Source organism: Anas platyrhynchos, chromosome 1 (assembly GCF_047663525.1).
Source record: "Anas platyrhynchos isolate ZD024472 breed Pekin duck chromosome 1, IASCAAS_PekinDuck_T2T, whole genome shotgun sequence".
Lineage (NCBI taxonomy): Eukaryota > Metazoa > Chordata > Aves > Anseriformes > Anatidae > Anas > Anas platyrhynchos.
In genome coordinates, this window is record NC_092587.1 from 73,346,849 (window position 1) to 73,366,455 (window position 19,607).

Sequence of the window (19,607 nt, forward strand, 5' to 3'; positions counted from 1 at the left end):
GTATAAAGATTTAAATTACTGTAGAACAGTTAAGCCTTACCATTGCACAACATCTAATCCAATCTTAAAATCTACTAAAGTGAAAAGAACTGTGCAATGTGTCACATAGTGGCATTTCAAGGCTGACTGAAATTTTCCAAATACTGAGTTGTTTGGATGATATTTAAAATTGAACTGTCATCGTCAGGTGAAACAAGAAAAAAAAATATATATATAACCACTTATGACCAATTACATTTATGTTTTAAAAAGATATAAAAAACACTGTTGAAGTGTGCTGGTTTTAAGCTGTTATATTTTTCAACATAGCTTTAACAGTTTTTCTGCACTTAAATTATTTTTATTTACAGAACAGAACACATTTACAGAATCACAGAATCATCTAGGTTGGAAGAGACCTCCAAGATCACCTAGTACAATCTCTGACCTAACACAGACAAGTCCTCCACTAAACCATATTGCTAAGCTCTAAATCTAAATGTCTTTTGAAGACCTCCAGGAATGGTGACTCAACCACTTCCCTGGGCAGCCCATTCCAATGCCTAACAACCCTTTCCATAAATAAGTTCTTCCTAATATCCAACCTAAACCTCCCCTGGTGCAACTTTAACCCATTCCCCCTCGTCCTGTCACCATGCGCTTGGGAGAATAGACCAATGCCCACCTTGCTACAGACTCCTCTAACGTATCTATAGAGTGTGATAAGGTCACCCCAGAGCCTCCTCTTCTCCAGACCATCTTCTCGCAGACAATCCCAGCTCCCCCAGCTGCTCCTTGTAAGACCTGTTCTCCAGGCCCCTCACTAGCTTCGTTGCTCTTCTCTGGACTTGCTTGAGCACCTCAATGTTCCTCTTATAGTGAGGGGCTCAAAGCTGAACACAGTACTCGAGGTGCAGCCTCACCAAAGCACAGCACAGGGGGACAATCACGTCTGTGGTCCTGCTGGCTACATGATTCCTGATACAAGCCAGGATGCTGTTGGCCTTCTTGGCCACCTGGGCACACTGCTGGCTCATTTTCAGCCGACTATCAACCAATACTCCCAGGTCCTTCTCTGCCAGGCAGCTTTCTAACCACTCATCTCCCAGCCTGTAGTGCTGCTTGGGGTTGTTGTGCCCCAGGTGCAGGACCCGACACTTGGCCTTGTTGAACTTCATACAGTTGACCTCAGCCCATCGGTCCAGCCTATCCAGATCCTCCTGCAGAGCCTTCCTACCCTCGAGCAGATCGACACACGCACCTAGCTTGGTATCATCTGCAAACTTACTGGGGGTGCACTTGATCCCCTCATCCAGATCATCGATAAAGATATTAAAGAGGACTGGCCCTTGTACTGAGCCCTGGGGGACTCCACTAGTGACCGGCCTCCAACTGGATTTAACTCCATTCACCATGAAGGAGATCAGGTTTGTCAAGCAGGACCTGTCTTTCATAAACCCATGCTGACTGGGCCTGATCGTCTGGTTGCCCTGTAAGTGCCACATGATGACACTCAAGATAATCTGCTCCATGAGCTTCCCTGGTACTGAGGTCAAACTGACAGGCCTATAGTTTCCTGGGTCTACTTTCTGGCCCTTCTTGTAGATGGGCGTCACATTTGCTAGCCGCCAGTTGACTGGGACCTCCCCTGATAGCCAGGACTGCTGATAAATGATGGATAGTGGCTTGGCCAGCTCCTCTGCCAGTTCTCTCAGCACCCGCGGGTGGATCCCACCTGGCCCCACTGACTTGCATACATCTAAGTGCTGTAGCAGGTCGCCACCCATTTCCTTGTGGATTGTGAGGGCCATGTTGTGCTCCCCATCTCCTTCCACCAGCTCAGGGTACTTTGTATCTAGAGAACAGCTGGTCTTGCCACTAAAGACTAAGGCAAAAGAGGCATTAAGCACTTCAGCGTTTTCCTCATCTCTCGTCACAAAGGTTCCGCCTGCATCCAATAAAGGATGGAGATTCTCCGTAGTCCTCCTTTTGGTGTTAATTAAAACATTTATAATGCTTTTTATAGATACATTATTTAACATAATAAATACAAAAAAAGAAACATTATAAATAAAAACATTTATATTATTATAAAATAAAAAAACATTTTATAATGTATTTATAAAAAAATTTTCTGTTATCTTTAACAGCAGTAGCCAGATTGAGCTCCAGATGAGCTTTGGCCTTTCTAATTTTGTCCCTGCACTGCCTCGCAACATCCTTATAGTCCTCCCTAGTGGCCTGCCCTCTTTTCCAAAGATCATAAACCCTCTTTTTTTTTTTTTCTCCTAAGCTCTAGCCACAACTCTCTGTTCAGCCAGGCTGGTCTTCTGTGTCGGCTCGTCTTTGGGCACGTGGGAACAGATAGCTCCTCAGCCATTAAGATTTCCTTCTTGAGAAGTGCCCAGCCTTCCTGGACTCCTCTGCCCTTCAGGACTACCTCCCAAGGGACTCTGCTAACCAGTGTCCTGAACTGCTCAAAGTCTGCCTTCCGGGAGTCCAAGACAGCAATTTTACTCATCCCCTTCCTGACTTCACCAAGAATAGAGAACTCCACCATTTCGTGGTCACTCTGCCCAAGACAGCTCCCGACCACCACATCTCCCACCAGTCCTTCTCTGTCAACAGAAGGTCCAGAGGGGCACCTCCCCTGGTAGACTCACTAACCAGCTGCATCAGGAAGCTATCTTCCACACTCTCCAGAAACCTTCTAGACTGTTTCCTCTGAGCTGTATTGCATTTCCAAGGAAGTTGAATTCCCCCATGAGGACAAGAATCAATGGTTTTGCAACTTCTGCCAGGTGTCTGTAGAACTCCTCATCTATCTCCTCATCCTGGTTTGGTAGTCTATTACAGTCCTCCACCAGGATGCTTGCCTTGTTGGCCTTCCTGCCAATCCTAACCCATAGGAACTCAACCTTATCATTCCCAGTCTCAGTCTTGAATTCCACAACATCAAAGCACTCTCTAAAAGAGCCATAACACCACCCCTTCTGTGTTGCCCGTCCCTTCTGAAGAGCCTATAGCCAGACATTGCAGCTCTCCAGTCATGGGAGTGTCCCACCACATTTCAGTGATGGCAACCAAGTCACACCCTAGCCTGATGCACGATGGCTTCCATCTCCTCCTGTTTGTTGCCCATGCTGCGTGCATTAGCATAGATTTTGATGATTCTCTGCTGCTAAATAAACATATTTCTTATCCACATTCCTTTTGTATCCAAGGATATGTTTTTTAGCCCCCTTCCATTACTTATATTTCAGGTACCTAATTACATATTAATGTAGATATTCTACAAGGCAGGTACTGTTCACAGATTCTGACTGGGAAACTGAGAAACTAAATGACCTATTCATCATCACATGCAGTCCCTCAGAGAAATCCAGATCTCTCCAGTGAATAGTAAGTGATTTACTGCTGCTAACAAAACTAAATGGAAAAAGAAAGAGAAGTCTCTCGGAAGCACCGCTAAACACTTAATTTTTGTTTAGAAGACCAGATGTATGGCGGGTAACGTCTCTAAAGTCTGGTGAACATGGAGGAGAGAAGACAGTACTCCTTGCAAAGCAATTAGTACCAGTTGTTGAAAGTAGACAGACAGATAAAAAGAGCTTTCTTAGACCTCATAGCATGTACCTTTGCTTAACTAATTTTCACATGTTCACTTATATATAAATTAGACGGTCACATTCTAAAGAAGGTGTCACTTACTGCTGGGGATTGCAAAGATTTTTGCTTGAAAGCCATTAACAATGGTACTAGGAAATATCGCCCTGTGTAGCATTTTTGCTGTTTGTTACATATGAATGAAAACAGACCAACATAGATGAGTCTAAAGAGCAAAAGCAGCACACTGAATGATCTGGTTCTGCCCATTATGCTCCACATTTGTGTGGAGTAAGAAAACCTGCCCCCACAATACATTCCAACCCTGTGCAATTGCTTAATTCATTGTCTTGATCTGCTGAAGGAAAGCAGACAAGATTTCTGTGCCTGACTTAAATTTAAAAAAAAAAAAAAAAAAAAAAAAAGCAGTCAACTTTGTTACTTACCAAATCTTCCCATCATCATCCTGCAAGCCAAAGCATTCAAAGATATTGGGTTAGTTCATGAATAATCACTTTGAAAAGACCAGACCATGGGCTTAATGGGCTATTCCCTGCAAGATGCTGAGGGCTAACCACTCCTCCCATGTCAGGAAGCTGAGTATTTGCAGACCGGACCCAAAGTGCTGCAGGAATGTCCTCAGCAGACCACCAGTGATGTCAAGGAGATGCATTTGAAATGAATGGAAATGCATACTTATGTTTTATACAGAATTGTTATTTTTTTTTTTTATGTTTAACTATTTTTATGATGAAGAGTGAATGAATATATATGTTTCTGTGGACAGTTTCCACATACAGGGCCAGCAGAAACCACACCAGCTAAACCACACAGCTCAGAAAGAGCAAGGCTACCTTATCTCACTTTAGTCTGTTTTATCTGAAGAAATAAAATGTCTATTGTATATGAATATAATGTAAACAGTACCGCCACATATGAATTATATACAGTCCAGTGACATCACCAGGCATATGCAGATATTTATCAGCTAGGAATCAGGCCCCAGTTTGCACAGAGGAATTTTTAAAGTATTCAATGAATGTTGCTTTCTGCTGATTACTGCATTTTCTGTACCTATGTGGGTATGCAACACATTAAACAGTAACCTCCTTTTCTATAATATTAACACATTCAGAATAAAACACATGCATAAACACACAGGAGTATCTGTAAACATCTTTCTTGCTAAGAAATGTCCAAGCCCCACTCCACAGATCACATCTCACAAACCACATCAGAAGGAGAGGATGTGCTGACTATACTGTTCAAGAGCATGGGAGAGAAGGGAAGAATTTTGGCCCACAGTACAGAGGCAGAACTTAGATCCTACAAAAAACACTATGGAACTTTAATGTCCACACATACATACTATGATCTCATTTTTGAATGTTTCCATCTGAAAGATCTTCCCCACTGAGCAACCCACATGGTACTTCATTCATCTTCAAAGTCAGAGAAAGCTGAGCCAACTCCACAGGAAGCCAAAGCACTGATACACTGAAGGAGGGCTCATGTAAGCCCCTGTGACATAAGTTGCCTTCAGGCCATGTGAAGGAGAATCTCAGCTTTTATTTGCAGCCAAAGTGTATGTCTTGCCTTCTCCTTATAAAAAGGATTGTAAAAATATAAAGCAAAGTAAACCCACTGCAAAATCTGGAGAGTGAAGAGTTTTGTTTATTTTTACTCTAGTCCTCAGGTACTACATGAAAATAGCAATCTCATCTCTCCTTATAACTTTATTAGAGTATCATTTCAATTTTGAGAGTTACTGCCTTTTGTCAAACTAATCTGCCCTCAAATTATCTACAATAGCCCTTTATTTAGGTGAGGCAACAGCACCAGGCAGAAATGAGTTTAAAATGGTGACCTGCAGAAGGCAGGAAAAAAGGCCCACAAGGATGTTTCATTGACAGTAATCCAGTTAAAAGCTTTTGTGATGCAAGAACGTCAAGAAGATGCTTCTGTCATTTGGAACGCATTTCCAGAGACAAAGTGATTTTTATATAGTTAAAAAGTGTTTTATATGGAGTGGTAATTCATGTCAAGAAAATGGTTGATATTAATAAAGAAGAGGGAGATTTGGGAATGTGGCCATGGGGGTTGGAAAGTCCCATGGTTGAGATAACATTAAACTCTTAACGACGAGGCCATCGGGAATGTAAAAGAGTTTAGAGGGAACAAAGAAGGGTGATTCAGGAGACTCCATGCAGTCTCAGGGTTTCTTGTCCTCCAGATGTTCCCTTGTTCTCCAGCCGTTAAGGCATGGATGTTTCCAGATGTTTGCTGTTACATTCAAAATTGTTTGACCAATGAAAAGTTGTTTTGAAAAGAACTGATGTGGAGAGAAGGATATAAGAGGGGAGCCTGCCCTCAAGATAAAAAAAAAAGGCAGCACCATGAAGTTACATCAATAAAGAAGCAGGAAAAATAAGTGAAGAGGAACAGGCTGGCAGAATGGAGACCAGGACAGGAACAGGCACTTTGATTGCCTCATGAAGATAGGTTCGGCCAGACTCAGGAAACTGCTCAGAGAAGCTTGTACAGAAAGTCGCTGGAAATAGGCGCACTGGAGCTGGAGAGAAGCTCGAGCTGAGACAAGCGGACCTGCGCACACAACTGCCTCTTGCTGGTAAGCAGTTGCGCGTTATGGGGAATCATACGTCCTTAGGAACAAAGACTGTCCTGGTAACCTTACAGCTTATTCTACAATCAGACAGTTTATGATCCTGAAACAAGGGACCAAACTGAGGTCAAGGTGTGGGACTCTGCAACTAAAAATGACAAGGTTGCAGTGGGATTGCTCGGCACCTGGCGAGCAATCTCTGAGGCCTTAAAGAGCCATGTGGGGCCACAGTCAGAAACATGTTGTTTTCCAGACAGTGAGGGAGCTGAGGGCTCCTTCACTGATCCGACTGCTATGCCATCAGCCCCTCTGCTGCTATAGCCATCGAAGGCCTTTGCTGTTACGCCCCCTGTTGACCTGAACGTGCCTTTTGACCCAGGCCTCTTGGCCTTCACAAGGAGATGGATATGCTTTTCTTCGGTCTGGGAAGAACAGGATACATAAGGCCTGAAGACCGAGTTGCTTGACAACTTAAAGCGAGACATATTGTTCAAAAGGAATGGAAAATGGAGACTGTTAAGTCATGGAACCTAAAGGATTGTTTGTTACCTTTCCTGATTGTACGTATGTATAGGCTTACATGTACTTGTGTTTAGTATGTAAAGCAATGTTTTGCATATTTAGAATGTTTGATGTGTGTGTGCATGTTGGTGGAGCATAGACTCCCCGCACACCCAGCACTGTTTACTTGCCTTTTATACCTTTTAGAAATATATATTTTTTTTATAAATATTAAAAAATTCAGATTGAATTCAGACCTCGTTTATAACAAAAGCAACACATTAAGGGATTTTGTTACTTTAGCAGGATTATGCCTCCATTTTGTTTTTGTGAGGAAATTCACAACACGCACCACAGAAACACAGTTTGAAACTAAAGCATTTTGTGCTTACTCTGTCGTAGTCGTCAGCTCCTCTGTAACATGAGTTGTCTGAAGAAGGCCTTCACGTTTCTGGAAGTGATAATAGAAACAGAGACTGAATTAGTATAGGAGAAGATAAACAAGGGCTCTGCAGCATTCATCATCTTTCAGAGTCCTGGGGGAGAAAACTGAGTAAAATATGTTTACTAAGATGAACATTTGTAGGGACAGAGGTGAAACACCTGACTTGGGAGGGTTCACTTCTACAACAGTGGCATTTATCAGACTTAACAGCCAGATGAATATTTGGTAGATGTGTATATATTTGCAGCCAATAAACTCGTTAACAATTCTCCTCCTGAGACTAGAGGCAACATCATACCTGGAACACAAATTAGAAAGAGTATGTGAGCCCCATCTTAAAGTCCCCAAGGATATTTGTTTGTGTCAATGTCAACCAACAATTTGACACAACCAGCAGCCTGGCTCTCAGGACAGGTCTGGGGCTGAAGTAACACAGACTCCTGCCCCCGTGCCAGGGCCTTCATGTGCTGGCAAAGCTCTCTATGCACAAAGCGGTCTCTCCTAGAGCAGGCCATCAGTCACTGAGCAGGCCACCAGTCACACTCCTGTCAGGAGCCATCATGGAAACACAAAGAACACAAAAAGACTGACCTGACCAGTGATTTCATGATAGATAGCATCCCCCTGTTACTGGATTTTGTTTCCTTGGGATAGATAGCTTTCTGCATAAGTAGGATTTCTACAACCCAGAGTTAGCATGTACTGAGACCCAGTTTCAAAGCAGCTTCCTCCATGGTAAGACACAGCCCCACGATATGAGGGGACTCAAATGGTTTTGAGTCTCCCCAAAGTTTTGGACACATGGGACACACCTCTTGGAGGCTGGAAATGTTAACCTAACTCAAAAAAACTTCTCAGCATCTCTTTCCACTGAGTCAGTAGAACTCTTTTAAAATTACAGGACACAGCCTGATGCCTGAAAGGGGGAATTTCTCCCTACCTTCTTTACGCTGAAAAAGCTTGCAACAAGAGCTCAAATCTCAGCAGGCATCTTAGAACCGGGTCCTGTCAGAGTAACTGGCAACACAATTAATAAAGAAAGCTGCTAGCTCTGGTAAGCAGGGTAATGACCACCCCCAGGCACAGCTCTTTACACATATGCCATCTCAATCATTTTCACCAGCTGAACCCCAAACAAGAACTTATTATGGAGAACAGCTTTGAAGAGAAGCACATCCTTCCCCACAAGCAATCTAAGAAATACAAATTGAAATCAAAAAAACAGTAAGAAGAATTTCTTCCCTTCCACTCCCCATTCAACAGAAGAACACAGCGCTGCTTTCTCAAACCACCCAGGGAGCCTGGCTGAAAGCAGGGTGGGAGCTGCTGTCTCCAACCGCTGTGCTGTGGCAGCTTCCCACTTGAGCCAGGCCCCACGCTGAATCCAGCCCGCTGGCCGTGTCTTTTCAATGTCTTACTTCCATATCACAAATGCATCTTACTCTGCTCCCCTGAGGGAGCCAGGGGAACAGCATCAGAAAGTTTGGTAAAACAAGCCAGGATGACAATATAGATGGGAAAATTAGGAAGTGTCTGACAGGGCAATATTTTCTTGCAAATGGAACAGTATTGTCTTTATTGCATTCCACCGAGACTCTGTTGTACTTGCACCAGTTTCTGGACCTTCCCTTCACTGTGTACCTCAGGGAGAATATGCTATGCCCTGTGAAAAAAAACCTCAGTGAGTGGTGACCAGTGAGTAATGCCTCCAAGCATCTGACAAGAAAGAGAAAGGGATGCCCACTCTGATTTCCAGTGGGTGAAAATGACAGCACTTCTATGCAACTCTCTCAGAGGCAGCTGAGCATGCTGCTCGTATGAGCATAGCTCCCCTGGCCTTGCAATACAAAAACAAATGTCATCCTTCAATACAAGTTGGATTCTTTACATAAGCGCCACCAGACACATTTATTCTTCATGCTGCCTTGCCTCGGACCTTTCAGTCTGCAACTCAAACTACAAGGGAATTACTGCAAAAATACCTCAGATCTCCCAGCAGCACCAAGGTGGGACATGCTGCAACTTTTAAAATGGGAGAGAGGAAAGCTAAGTGCAAAAGAAAGCAATTACTGAGCCTTGCAAAAATAACCAACAAGCAGAGAGCCTTAAAAACAATTTTTACCCTTACTCCTGAGAACATTATTGCTTTCCTGAATTACAGCATTCTATCATCATACAAGTTCATGTTTCAGTTATCAGAAGGTGAAGTCAGCTGGAAGAAAAATCACAGCATTTTCAGTTCTCACTGGAGCCGCTCACTGAAATCATAAAGTTTCAACCCCTCCTGCCCTCACTGAGGAGGGCTGGAACAGGAAAATGCTCATTGAAACCAGTATTAAAACACGTACCATCTTAGATTCATAACTTAGCACTTGAAGTAGCTGTCAACAGGATCTTAAGTAAAAGACCCACTTAAACCCTTGCTCTGCTAGGACACTTCAGATATAACTCTGACTTCTATTGCCATTCTCACATTTTCTATTTCACTCAAAAAAGAACAGCCAACACCAAACAAAATAAAAAATAAAATAAAAAAATAAAAAATAAAAAAAAAAACACAAATCTGGGGGTTGATTTCAAAACAGGTTTGAAAGTAACTCGGTTTCAGAAGCTTCACTCTTGAGAGGGGCTACCTCATGGTGCCCATTATAAAACAATGTAGTGTTTTTATGCTGGGCTAGTCTTGTTACTGTTCTGGGTAATACAGTAGGTAGACAGATACATAGATAAAAGTTCTTCCAGCCAGGGAAAGTAAAACGGAAAGTCCTCTCCAAAACAATTGTGGATTTTCTAAGCAAACTACACTGTGCAGGACCAAAAGAAGACAGTGTATTATTTGACCTGCAGGAACACTGCAGAAGAAATATGTTTCAGTATACGTTGTGTTTTGCTTTCCACTTAAATAAACAAGCTGAAGCCTAGCAATGAAACAAGTCTCCTCTTACACAGGCCCAGCTAAGGTAAGCTCAGAACCAGCAGTTGCCATAACCATCTCCAGGACTCAAGGCTCTAGGTCCAAGAGTGAGAGTTTACAGCTCTCAAGCTTAAATTAACCCTCCTTGTAAATAGCATGGGAGTTTTCTTCCTCACTCCTTCCCTCCCTTCTTCCCTCCCTTTCCTTCCTTCCTTCTCTTCCTCCCTCCCTTTCCTTCCTTCTCTTCCTCCCTTCCTCTTTCCCTTCCTTCTCTTCTTCTCTTCCTCTTTCCCTAGCTCCTGTCAGCATTCATTGCATTCCATCTTCATCTCAGCCCTGTCTAATCTTGAGGCTCAGAGGCCCCAGGGAACAAGATCCTCCATTTAGGTGTCCACTTTATAGCCAATTGTGTTGGGTCTGTCTGAGCTGGAGTCACCTTTTCCCTGCAGCAGCCCGCACAGTGCTGTACTCTGCAATTGTAGCTGGAACAGCACTGATATCACTCCAGTGTTGTGTCTATTGCTGTGTAGTGCTGGCACAGCATCAGGACTCCTTCCAAGCCCCCAAGAGCCAGCAGGCTGGGGGTGGGCAAGTGATGGGGAGGGGACATTGCCAGGGCAGCTGACCTAAACCAACCAAAGGGATATTCCATAACACCTGATGTCACACTCAGCAATAAAAGGGGGGGCTCTTGTGGGGGAGGTGGCTGTTCCTCCTGAACAACCACTATGCGTTTGAGGCCTTGCTTTTCAGGACGTGGCCGAACACCGCTCATTGATGGGAAGTAGAGAATAATTTTTTTCTCTCTCTCTCTCTGTGCTTCCGCGCAGACTGATTGTTTCTTTTGTTTCTGTTTTTCCTCCCCATTCCCTTTCCCTTTCATTAAACCTTTCTCATCTCAAACCTTGAGTTCTCTGTGTTGTATTTTCTCCCCCTTCTTCTCTGAGGAGAGGGGGAGCGAGAGAGCAGTTGTGGTGGAGCTCAGCTGCCCACCTGAGTAAAACCACCACACCCATAAATATACATAACATATACACACATAACATTATATATAACAGGAAAGGATGTGAAAATATGTTCTCCACAGACTTGCCAACACTACAGAGATGGAGAGTCCTGAAGATGTGAAATACGGATGAGGAAAGAGAAGCTTTCCCTCTTTACTTAAGTGTTTTTTGTTTGTTTGTTTTTTCCCCTCACAAATCGCAGCTACAGAAGACACTTTACTGTACTGGGCAGAAGGAAATTTTAGGCATCAGGGTGACAGAAGACTGTAGACCACTTTATATTTGTATTTCCTCCTTACCTTTCTAAGGTAGTCAAGAAAAAAAAACAAACTAGTCTTCTATTTACATTCATGTTACTTTATACTTAATTCACCTTTCTTAAAATGAGAGAACTATAGGAGCTTGAAAGCAGCTCAAAATCCTCTCTTAAAGAGAATGCATAATATTTACTGTGAGCTAAGGAACATCTGTCAATTACCCACTTACATCATACCCTGTACCTCTAGAGCATTCAGGCATGCAGCCTAGAAAATGCCATTATTTAAACTTAAAGCAAAATGGGGCTTGCGTAACCAACCACAATGCAATTGCATCTTGTAAGGGGATCTACATTTGCAAAATAGAGACCAATATCACTTTATCTTCTTGATTTTTTAAAGGAATCCTACTACAGCTTGACAGCTCTAACAGTAACTGGCACGTACAGGAGCATTTCCTCAGCCTTTTGCCAGAAGCTGAGCCTGCCTTGTGACAACAGTGCTGAGCACCACAGCAAACAGTCATGGCATGATCAGAAAGAGTAGCCAGCTGCAACAAATCTGTCTAGAGTTCCAACAGCTGTTCAGAAAAGCTGGGTTCACATGCTGCAGATGGAACCACCCAGCTTCATCTGGGATAGAAGGCAAAATAAAAAGCAATAGTAAGTATACTCCGAAAGCAGAGTCTTTGTACACTGAAAGGAAATGGTCAACACCACGCAGGGAAAGGAAGAACTATAGCAATATCTAGGGCAGGAGGGAAGAAGTCAAGGTTCCTAAGGTCAGATCTATTCTCCATATTTAAGGAAAGCTAACAAAAACACAAGGCTGCGCAAAAAATGATGAAACTCCATTAGTAAACCAAGGAAAACAACATGTCTGAATAATAAGCCACTGGGGAAAAACAACACCAGTAACAGGCTTCCCAGAATGAGGAGATTCTATGTGCTGAAAATCCTTTCTGTGTTACCTGTGTCAATGGTTTCTCTAAACAAAAAAAAAAAAAAAAAAAAAAAACCACACACACGGTAAAAACAATTTTCTGAAGTGCCAAAAGTTAGAGACACAATTATTTTACACAAAATCCCACCACATGATTTTGGCTTCATATTGCATTAGAAAAATCACATAATCATTTAGGTCGGGAAAGACCTCCAAAATCAAGTCCAACCATCACCTAACACTACCAAGTCCATCTCTAAACCATTTCGCCAAGCACCACAATCACATCTTTTAAATACCTCCAGCGATGAGGACTCCACCACTTCCCTGGGCAGCCTGTTCTAATGCTCCTTCTATGAAGAAATCCTTCCTGATATCCAGTCTAAACCTGCCCTGGCACAACCTGAGGCCATTTCCTCACATCCTAAAAAAAGGCATCCTAAGCATATGAGAGATATGTTCTTGGAATCATGTTTAAGTACACAAAATGCATCCCAGGACTGGGACTCACTGAACAGTTAGTTGGCTGACTATGAGCCAGCAGTGTGCTCAGGCGGCCAAGAAGGCCAATGGCATCCTGGCTTGCATAAGAAACAGTGTGACCAGCAGGGCTAGGGAGGTGATCGTCCCCCTGTACTCGGCTCTGGTGAGGCCGCACCTCGAGTACTGTGTTCAGTTTTGGGCCCCTTGCTACAAGAAGGACATTAAGGTGCTTGAGCGAGTCCAGAGAAGGGTGACAAAGCTGGTGAGGGGTCTGGAGAACAAGTCCTACGAGGAGCAGCTGAGGGAGCTGGGCTTGTTCAGCCTGGAGAAAAGGAGGCTCAGGGGTGACCTTATTGCTCTCTACAGGTACCTCAAAGGAGGCTGTAGCGAGGTGGGGGTTGGTCTGTTCTCCCACATGCCTGGTGACAGGACGAGGGGGAATGGGCTTAAGTTGTGCCAGGGGAGTTTTAGGTTGGATGTTAGGAAGAACTTCTTTACCGAAAGGGTTGTTAGGCATTGGAACGGGCTGCCCAGGGAAGTGGTGGAGTCACCATCCCTGGAAGTCTTTAAAAGACGTTTAGATGTAGAGCTTAGGGATATGGTTTAGTGGGGACTGTTAGTGTTAGGTCAGAGGTTGGACTCGATGATCTTGAGGTCTCTTCCAACCTAGAAATTCTGTGATTCTGTAACAACTAGGACAATAATTTTCTAAATAAGTCAGAAGCAGATAGGAGCAGCCTGGTAGTGTAAAATTAGAGTGATTATTTTGATCAAATTTTCATATGACTTTATACTCACCCGTACAACCACCACTTGTACAGACACATGTTCAGGCAGTCGAGTGGGAGCCTGGAAATGCATTGCCAAAGCTACCAGAAGGTGAAGAATGGAAATCAGATTCTTGCCATGGATTGCTGCGGGGAACAAGGAAAAGGAAGCAAATAAAAGAACACTGATGCCTTATTTTAAACTAATACCTCTGGGAAAAAGGTAGAAGAACTAAAAAAATGTTTTTGATGAAGACAGTCTTCTTGTTTCCTTCTTCCTTTTCCTAAATTAACGAAGTTTAGGAAATAATTTTACAGGTAGCAGAGCCTAGATTTAATTCCCTTCAAGCTACATAACAAATTTAGGATTCCAGACACTTCAGCTCCCTCCCTAGTCAGTGAAATAAAAACAAATGGACTTAATCACTTTCCTTCCATTGTACTGGAGAATACTAGATAATTCTGCTTTTAGAAAATGTTCAAGGTGTTAACAAAAGATTACCTAGCTGTAAGAGACAAAAAACACCCACAACCTATGTGAACCAACTTCCCAAACTTCATTCTCACTTTTGGATCATAACAGGCCAAGCTGGAACACAGGGCACTTTCTGCTTAGCCTGTCAGAAACAATATCCTTACACAGGATGAAGCATCTTTTTGACTCTCACTGTGGTGGCCTGAAGGCTTAAATCATCCTCTTGTAATTGAATGACTAAAAAAATTCTCATGTCTGTAGGATTCAAATTCAGGAAGCAAACAAAAAAATGCCTAACGAAAGCATATGCCTAAAGAAACAGCACTTCAATTATCCCACATCCATGTTTGTCTGTCCTTAAACAAAGATCACAGAAGAAGGTACCAGTTACAATCCATACATGGATTTGGCAATACATGCAAATAAATAAAAAAACATGGTAAATCATAAAGAGTATGATCAAGCTATTGATTATCACGCCCTCCTCTGCCTGTGAAGCTGAGACAGAAAGCATAGCTATGTCCTTACAGTCAACGTTCCACTTGATTGTCCAGCCATGGGGTCGAAGTAAATCATGGACAGCTTCCAGAACAGTCTGCAACTTTTGTTTCTGACCAATTTCAGATTGCGTCACTTCTGCTACATTCAGTTTACGGTCAGCCAATTTTTCTGTATTTGAGGAAAGCAACAAAAAAAGAAACAGGCAGTATCAGATTAAACAAGGAGCTGGGTGGGAATAACAACCACAGAATGGTGGGAATCAAAGCTGCGCTCTGATAGAATATTTTCAGCAGAGTAATTTTCCACTGAAAGCAAACCTTTCAAAGTGTGTCAGTTCCAATAAACCCTGTGATAGAAAACTGGTAAGGTCTGGCAGAACATGCTCACCAATCAGGTGTCAAAATATATAAAAAAAAATATATTAAAAAAATATAAAATTTTCAGACAGGCAACAAGTTCGTAATAATACTTACTGTGCCTCCTCTTTTCCTTCCCTGCTGAAAAACATGTGGCACAAGGTAGCCTTCTCTACACAAGGGACTTCCACTAGTTCAATGGACTTTTCTAATAAGCGAAGTTAATTTAGGGAAAAAAAGAAAAAAAAAAGTGCTTGGGTGGACATTTACTTCAGCTTAGTGAGATCTATTTCAGGTTAGCTGAAGGTCTAAAGGAATCTAAACGAAAGCATGCCTTCTCAACTCATGAAGAGTCACAGATTTATAGTGACTTACTGGAACTGATTTAGAGAAATACGTTGGTACAATACGGTCATGTTGTCATGACATTGTCACATCATAGTTGATTAATTCCACAAATGAACTAAAGAAGCAAATTTTGTAAAAGGCCATTACTAAGATTTGAACTTTGTTTCTGTAATATAATTATTAGTTGTTAAATTCATAGACAAGCCAATTCTTCTCTTCCTCTCCACTGTGGCCCTCCTGCCAAAGACATAGGAGCTGAATGTCCCTCTCACAAAAAAAGAAAGCTGAGGAAGGTGCAGAGAGTTCTCCAGCTGCCAGAGTGATGTAGACCACTTATCTGTTTTCTTCTTCCACTCTAGAGAGTCAAACTCACTACGCTCCTGGGACTAGGAAATCAGGACTGGATCAATATATTCCAACTATGTATTCAAGTATTTAAAAAAAAAAAAAGAAAATAACATACTTAATCAAAGCAGTTTTCACAAAATGGTATGGGCTTCAGAAACATTCCTAAGTTGTCAATACACATTATTCCAATAGTGAAAATATTTCTGGTCTCAAGTTCAAGAGTGTGTCCTCTAAACATTTTTCATAGCTGTGTATATTTTAAAACAACAGAAAAACAGAAGCATTCTAATAACCCAAACAGAAGAGATTTGTAGTTTATCAATTCATGAGTACTTTTAACATTTTGAATGTTTCTATCAATCTACATTAAGAAATTTTTATCATTACCAAAATAATCTTAATGGGAAAAAAGTTCTTTAGACAAGGTATCTCTGAGTCTTTCTTAAGCTGACTGCCAAAACACTTAAGTATTATTTTAAACAATCTTGGATTTTATTTTTTTATTTTTTAATAATCTGCCCTAGAAGATTCATTTGTTATGTTATTGTTCCTATCTACTCTCAGCCCAGGTGAACTTCCAGTCAGCAGGAAGAAATTTATTTCTCTTTACCCTGACACCATGTGCACCAAGCCACTCTAGCCTCTCTCGGTAGCACAACTTGTACCTGTTGAGTTAAGGGGTGTAGCCGATTAACCATTTCGGGTCTGGTAGGATTCAGGGTACTGAACTATCACAATCACAGATTCACCAATAACGCATTAACCATCATGGGTCTGGTCAGATTCAGAACACTGAACTACCAGAGTCACAGATTCACCAATAACATATAACCGCCCTTACTCTAGTTGCATTCAATGAGAACTACCACAGCTAGGAACAATGCACGAATTATTACAGCAACAGGTACACAGGTTCTTTGTATTGCTAGTGATAGTTACTGTCTGCAAAAGCAAGCTAGCATGCATGAAATACACAAGTACACAGCTTGGAAATTAACACGTTAAAAGGCACAAAGACTCTGTAGGAATTTCTAAGTTTCTGCGGAGGCACACAATATAACCAAGTGTTCAAATCTCACCCAAAGGCATTCCAATGTGTGTGGGGGGGGAGTGGGGAAGAGAGGCTGAGCCCATTGACTGATCCCAGGAGTCAGGAGGTCCTCAGGATGGTGTATTTCCTCAAAATGGTGTATTCCCTAACATCCTCTCTCTCTTAGGCCAATTTATACTATTCTCTATCTTTTAGGTGGAGCCTGAGTGACTAGTCAAGCATATCTTACTTACGATTGGTGAAAATTTTTCCTGTCTCTGTTTAAAGGTATAGGCTCCAAGAAATTCAGAGTGCGTGCTCAGTGAGGGGTGGTCGCACTGTGGAGGCAGGTAGCTTTTGAGATGGAGGTGTGTTTTGGTATTATAATTATATTATAATGAGCAAAAGGAAACTAGGATACAGCATTTGTCAAAACACAACAGGTCACTGGTTTAGGGTAGCAAAAAGTGCAGCTTATTGGTCTCGGTGCGCACAAGAACAATCAAGGCTCCACCTGGTCACAGAGCCTAGCTGTGGTGTCTCCACTCCATGCTCCATACTGCTCCTTAGAGTTCCACCAGGTTCCCCCAGTGCAATAGCATCTAAGGTTGGAAGCCTAGGGAATACTCAGGTAATGCAGCTATGACCTACCCTGAAAGCCTTTTCAATACTGTACATTTTCTTTAAAATGTGAATGTTAGTTTTATTTTCATAGTTACTTTAGGCAATTGCACCACAGTACCTTGATAAAATTAACTAAGAAAGGAGCCCCACCTGAATCAATCTAACAGTCACTTGCAAACCTCATACTCCAAATAGCTTCAGAGTAAACCCACTAACAAACTGTTGTCTTTCATCTGCCCATCAAGACAAATCTTCTTGGAAACATCTCTCACATACAAGAAGTAGTAACTATTACTTGAGGTTTAATGATCTTGGTTTGTCAGCCCTTCCTGTAGGTATAAAGGACTTATTACAAAACAGTGGGGTGACTTAATTGTGAGGCCTTAATCACCAGGAGCACCACTAGCATGACATGCTTTGCTGCCTCTTGCATCACTGAGGAAGTATGAAGATAGATAAATTCAGGAATATAAGTCTTGCTGAAGAAATCAAGGCACCACTGAAAAAATCATGTTGAGAGACTGGGGCTGAGTTGTGATGGATTCAGGCTAGGGGAAAAATTATTTGGTCTCCTGTCAGATGCCCAACAGTAAGAAAATAAAGAAAAGTCAGTCCAGTCAAAAGTCTCAGGCCTGCAAGATGTATATGATCACCTCTCCTCCTGTAGGATAAGCTAAGTCCAACTGTATGGCCATATATGTACAGACAACTAAGCTCTTTCTACACATATGCAAGCCAGAGGGTGGAAATCAAGGCCTCCACAGACACGTTCCCAACAGCAAATGGCTTTTATGAAATAAATTACCACCTGCCCAAACACCGGCATGTAAGCACAGGAAGTACAGTTTTGCCCTGTTCTTATCCTCTAATGTCAGACTGATGTCACACACCAGTGTCTATCTTTAGCACTGAGACCAATTTGCAAATCCATTTGCAATACTTCACCCTGCATCCCAGAAAGGACTCAGAGCAATGCCAGCTCACCTCAATTATTTCAAAGAGCTTCCAGAGAAGCAGCAGTAAGAAGGCACACACCTGTGGTGATTTTACTCAGGTGGGCAGCCGAGCTTCACCACAGCTGTTCTCTCACTTCCCCTCCTCAAAGGGAAAGGGGGAGAAAATACAATGCAAAGGGCCCAAGAGTTGAGATAAAGACAGGGAAATCACTCAACAATTATCGTCATGGGCAAAACAGATTCATCACAGGGAGATTAATAAAATTTATTGCCTATTACTAACAAGCTAGAGAAGTGAGAAACAAAGAAAACAAACTAGAACACCTTCCCCCCCATTCACCCTCTTCTACCTCCACTCCCCAAAAGTGGAATAGGCGAATGGGGGCTGCGGTCAGTCCCTGATGCTTCATCTCCACCACTCCTTCATGGTCACTCTCTGTCCCTGCTACGGGAGCTGCTGCCCGTAGGGGAGCCAGGTTGGAGCAGTTTTCTCCTGAGGGATGGACCCCGTGGTACAGACCCATATCTGGAGCAGTTCTGGAAGAGCTGCTGCCTGTGGGAAGCCCACGCCGGATCAGTTCGTCAAGGACTGCATCCCGTGGGTGGGACCCCACAGCACAGGGGACGAGAGTGACTGAGAAGGAGCGGCAGAGAAGAAGTGCTGTAGACTGACCATAACCCCCATTCCCCCGTTCCCCTGCGCAGCTCGGGGGGAGGAGGTGGAAGAGGGTGGATGGGGGGGGAGGTGCTTTTGGTTTCTTTCCTTTGTTTCTCACTTCTCTAGCTTGTTAGTAATGAGCAATAAATCTTACTATCTGTCTTCTTATGCTGAGTCTGGTTTGCCCGTTACACTAATTATTGCATGATTTTCTCGTCCTTATCTCAATCCTTGAGCCCCTTTCACATATTTTCTCCCCATTCCTCTTTGAGGAGGGGGAGTGAGAGAGTGGCTGTGGTGGAGCTCGGCTGCCCACTCAAGCGGAACCACGACACTGCTCCATGTGGGGTCCCTCCCACAGGATGCTGTCCTTCCCGAACTGGTCCTGCGTGGGCTGCCCACAAACAACAGCTCTTCAAGAACTGTTCCCACATAGGTCGGTACCACAGGCTCTATCCATCATGACCATACTGCTCCAATCTCGGTCCCCCATGGGCAGCAGCTACCCCCAGACCCCCTGCTCCTTTGTGGGTTCCTCTCCACGGGCTGCAGCTCTGGCCTGGGGCCTGCTCCTGCAGGGGGCTCTCCGTGGGCCACAGCCTCCTTCAGTGCAGGTCTACCTGCTTCACTGGGGGCTCCTCCACAGGCATGGAGATCTGCTCCACCATGGGACCCATGGACTGCAGGGGGACAGCCTGCTCCATCAGGGGCTTCTCCACAGGCAGCAGGGGAACTTGTGCATGCCTGGAGCACCTCCTGCACTCACCTTGGTGGCTGCAGGGCTAGT

The 19,607-nt window shown here is 43.2% G+C and overlaps 1 protein-coding gene across 5 annotated transcripts in view; it reads right to left on the bottom strand.

Moving 5' to 3' along the window:
• Window positions 1–19,607, bottom strand: part of PARVB (parvin beta) — an 82,782-nt gene that overhangs the window by 16,034 nt on the left and 47,141 nt on the right. For 3 of the 5 annotated variants that reach the window (XM_027450076.3, XM_005030079.6, XM_005030080.6), the window contains 4 exons: window positions 14,528–14,668; window positions 13,556–13,671; window positions 7,102–7,160; window positions 4,032–4,051 (listed from right to left, as the gene is read on the bottom strand). In XM_027450076.3, the coding sequence (XP_027305877.2) occupies window positions 4,032–4,051; window positions 7,102–7,160; window positions 13,556–13,671; window positions 14,528–14,668 (336 nt within the window). Of the gene's footprint in view, window positions 1–4,031; window positions 4,052–7,101; window positions 7,161–13,555; window positions 13,672–14,527; window positions 14,669–14,973; window positions 15,065–19,607 lie in introns of all 5 variants that reach the window. The other 2 variants (XR_011810871.1, XM_072041520.1) reach the window with 2 other exon arrangements.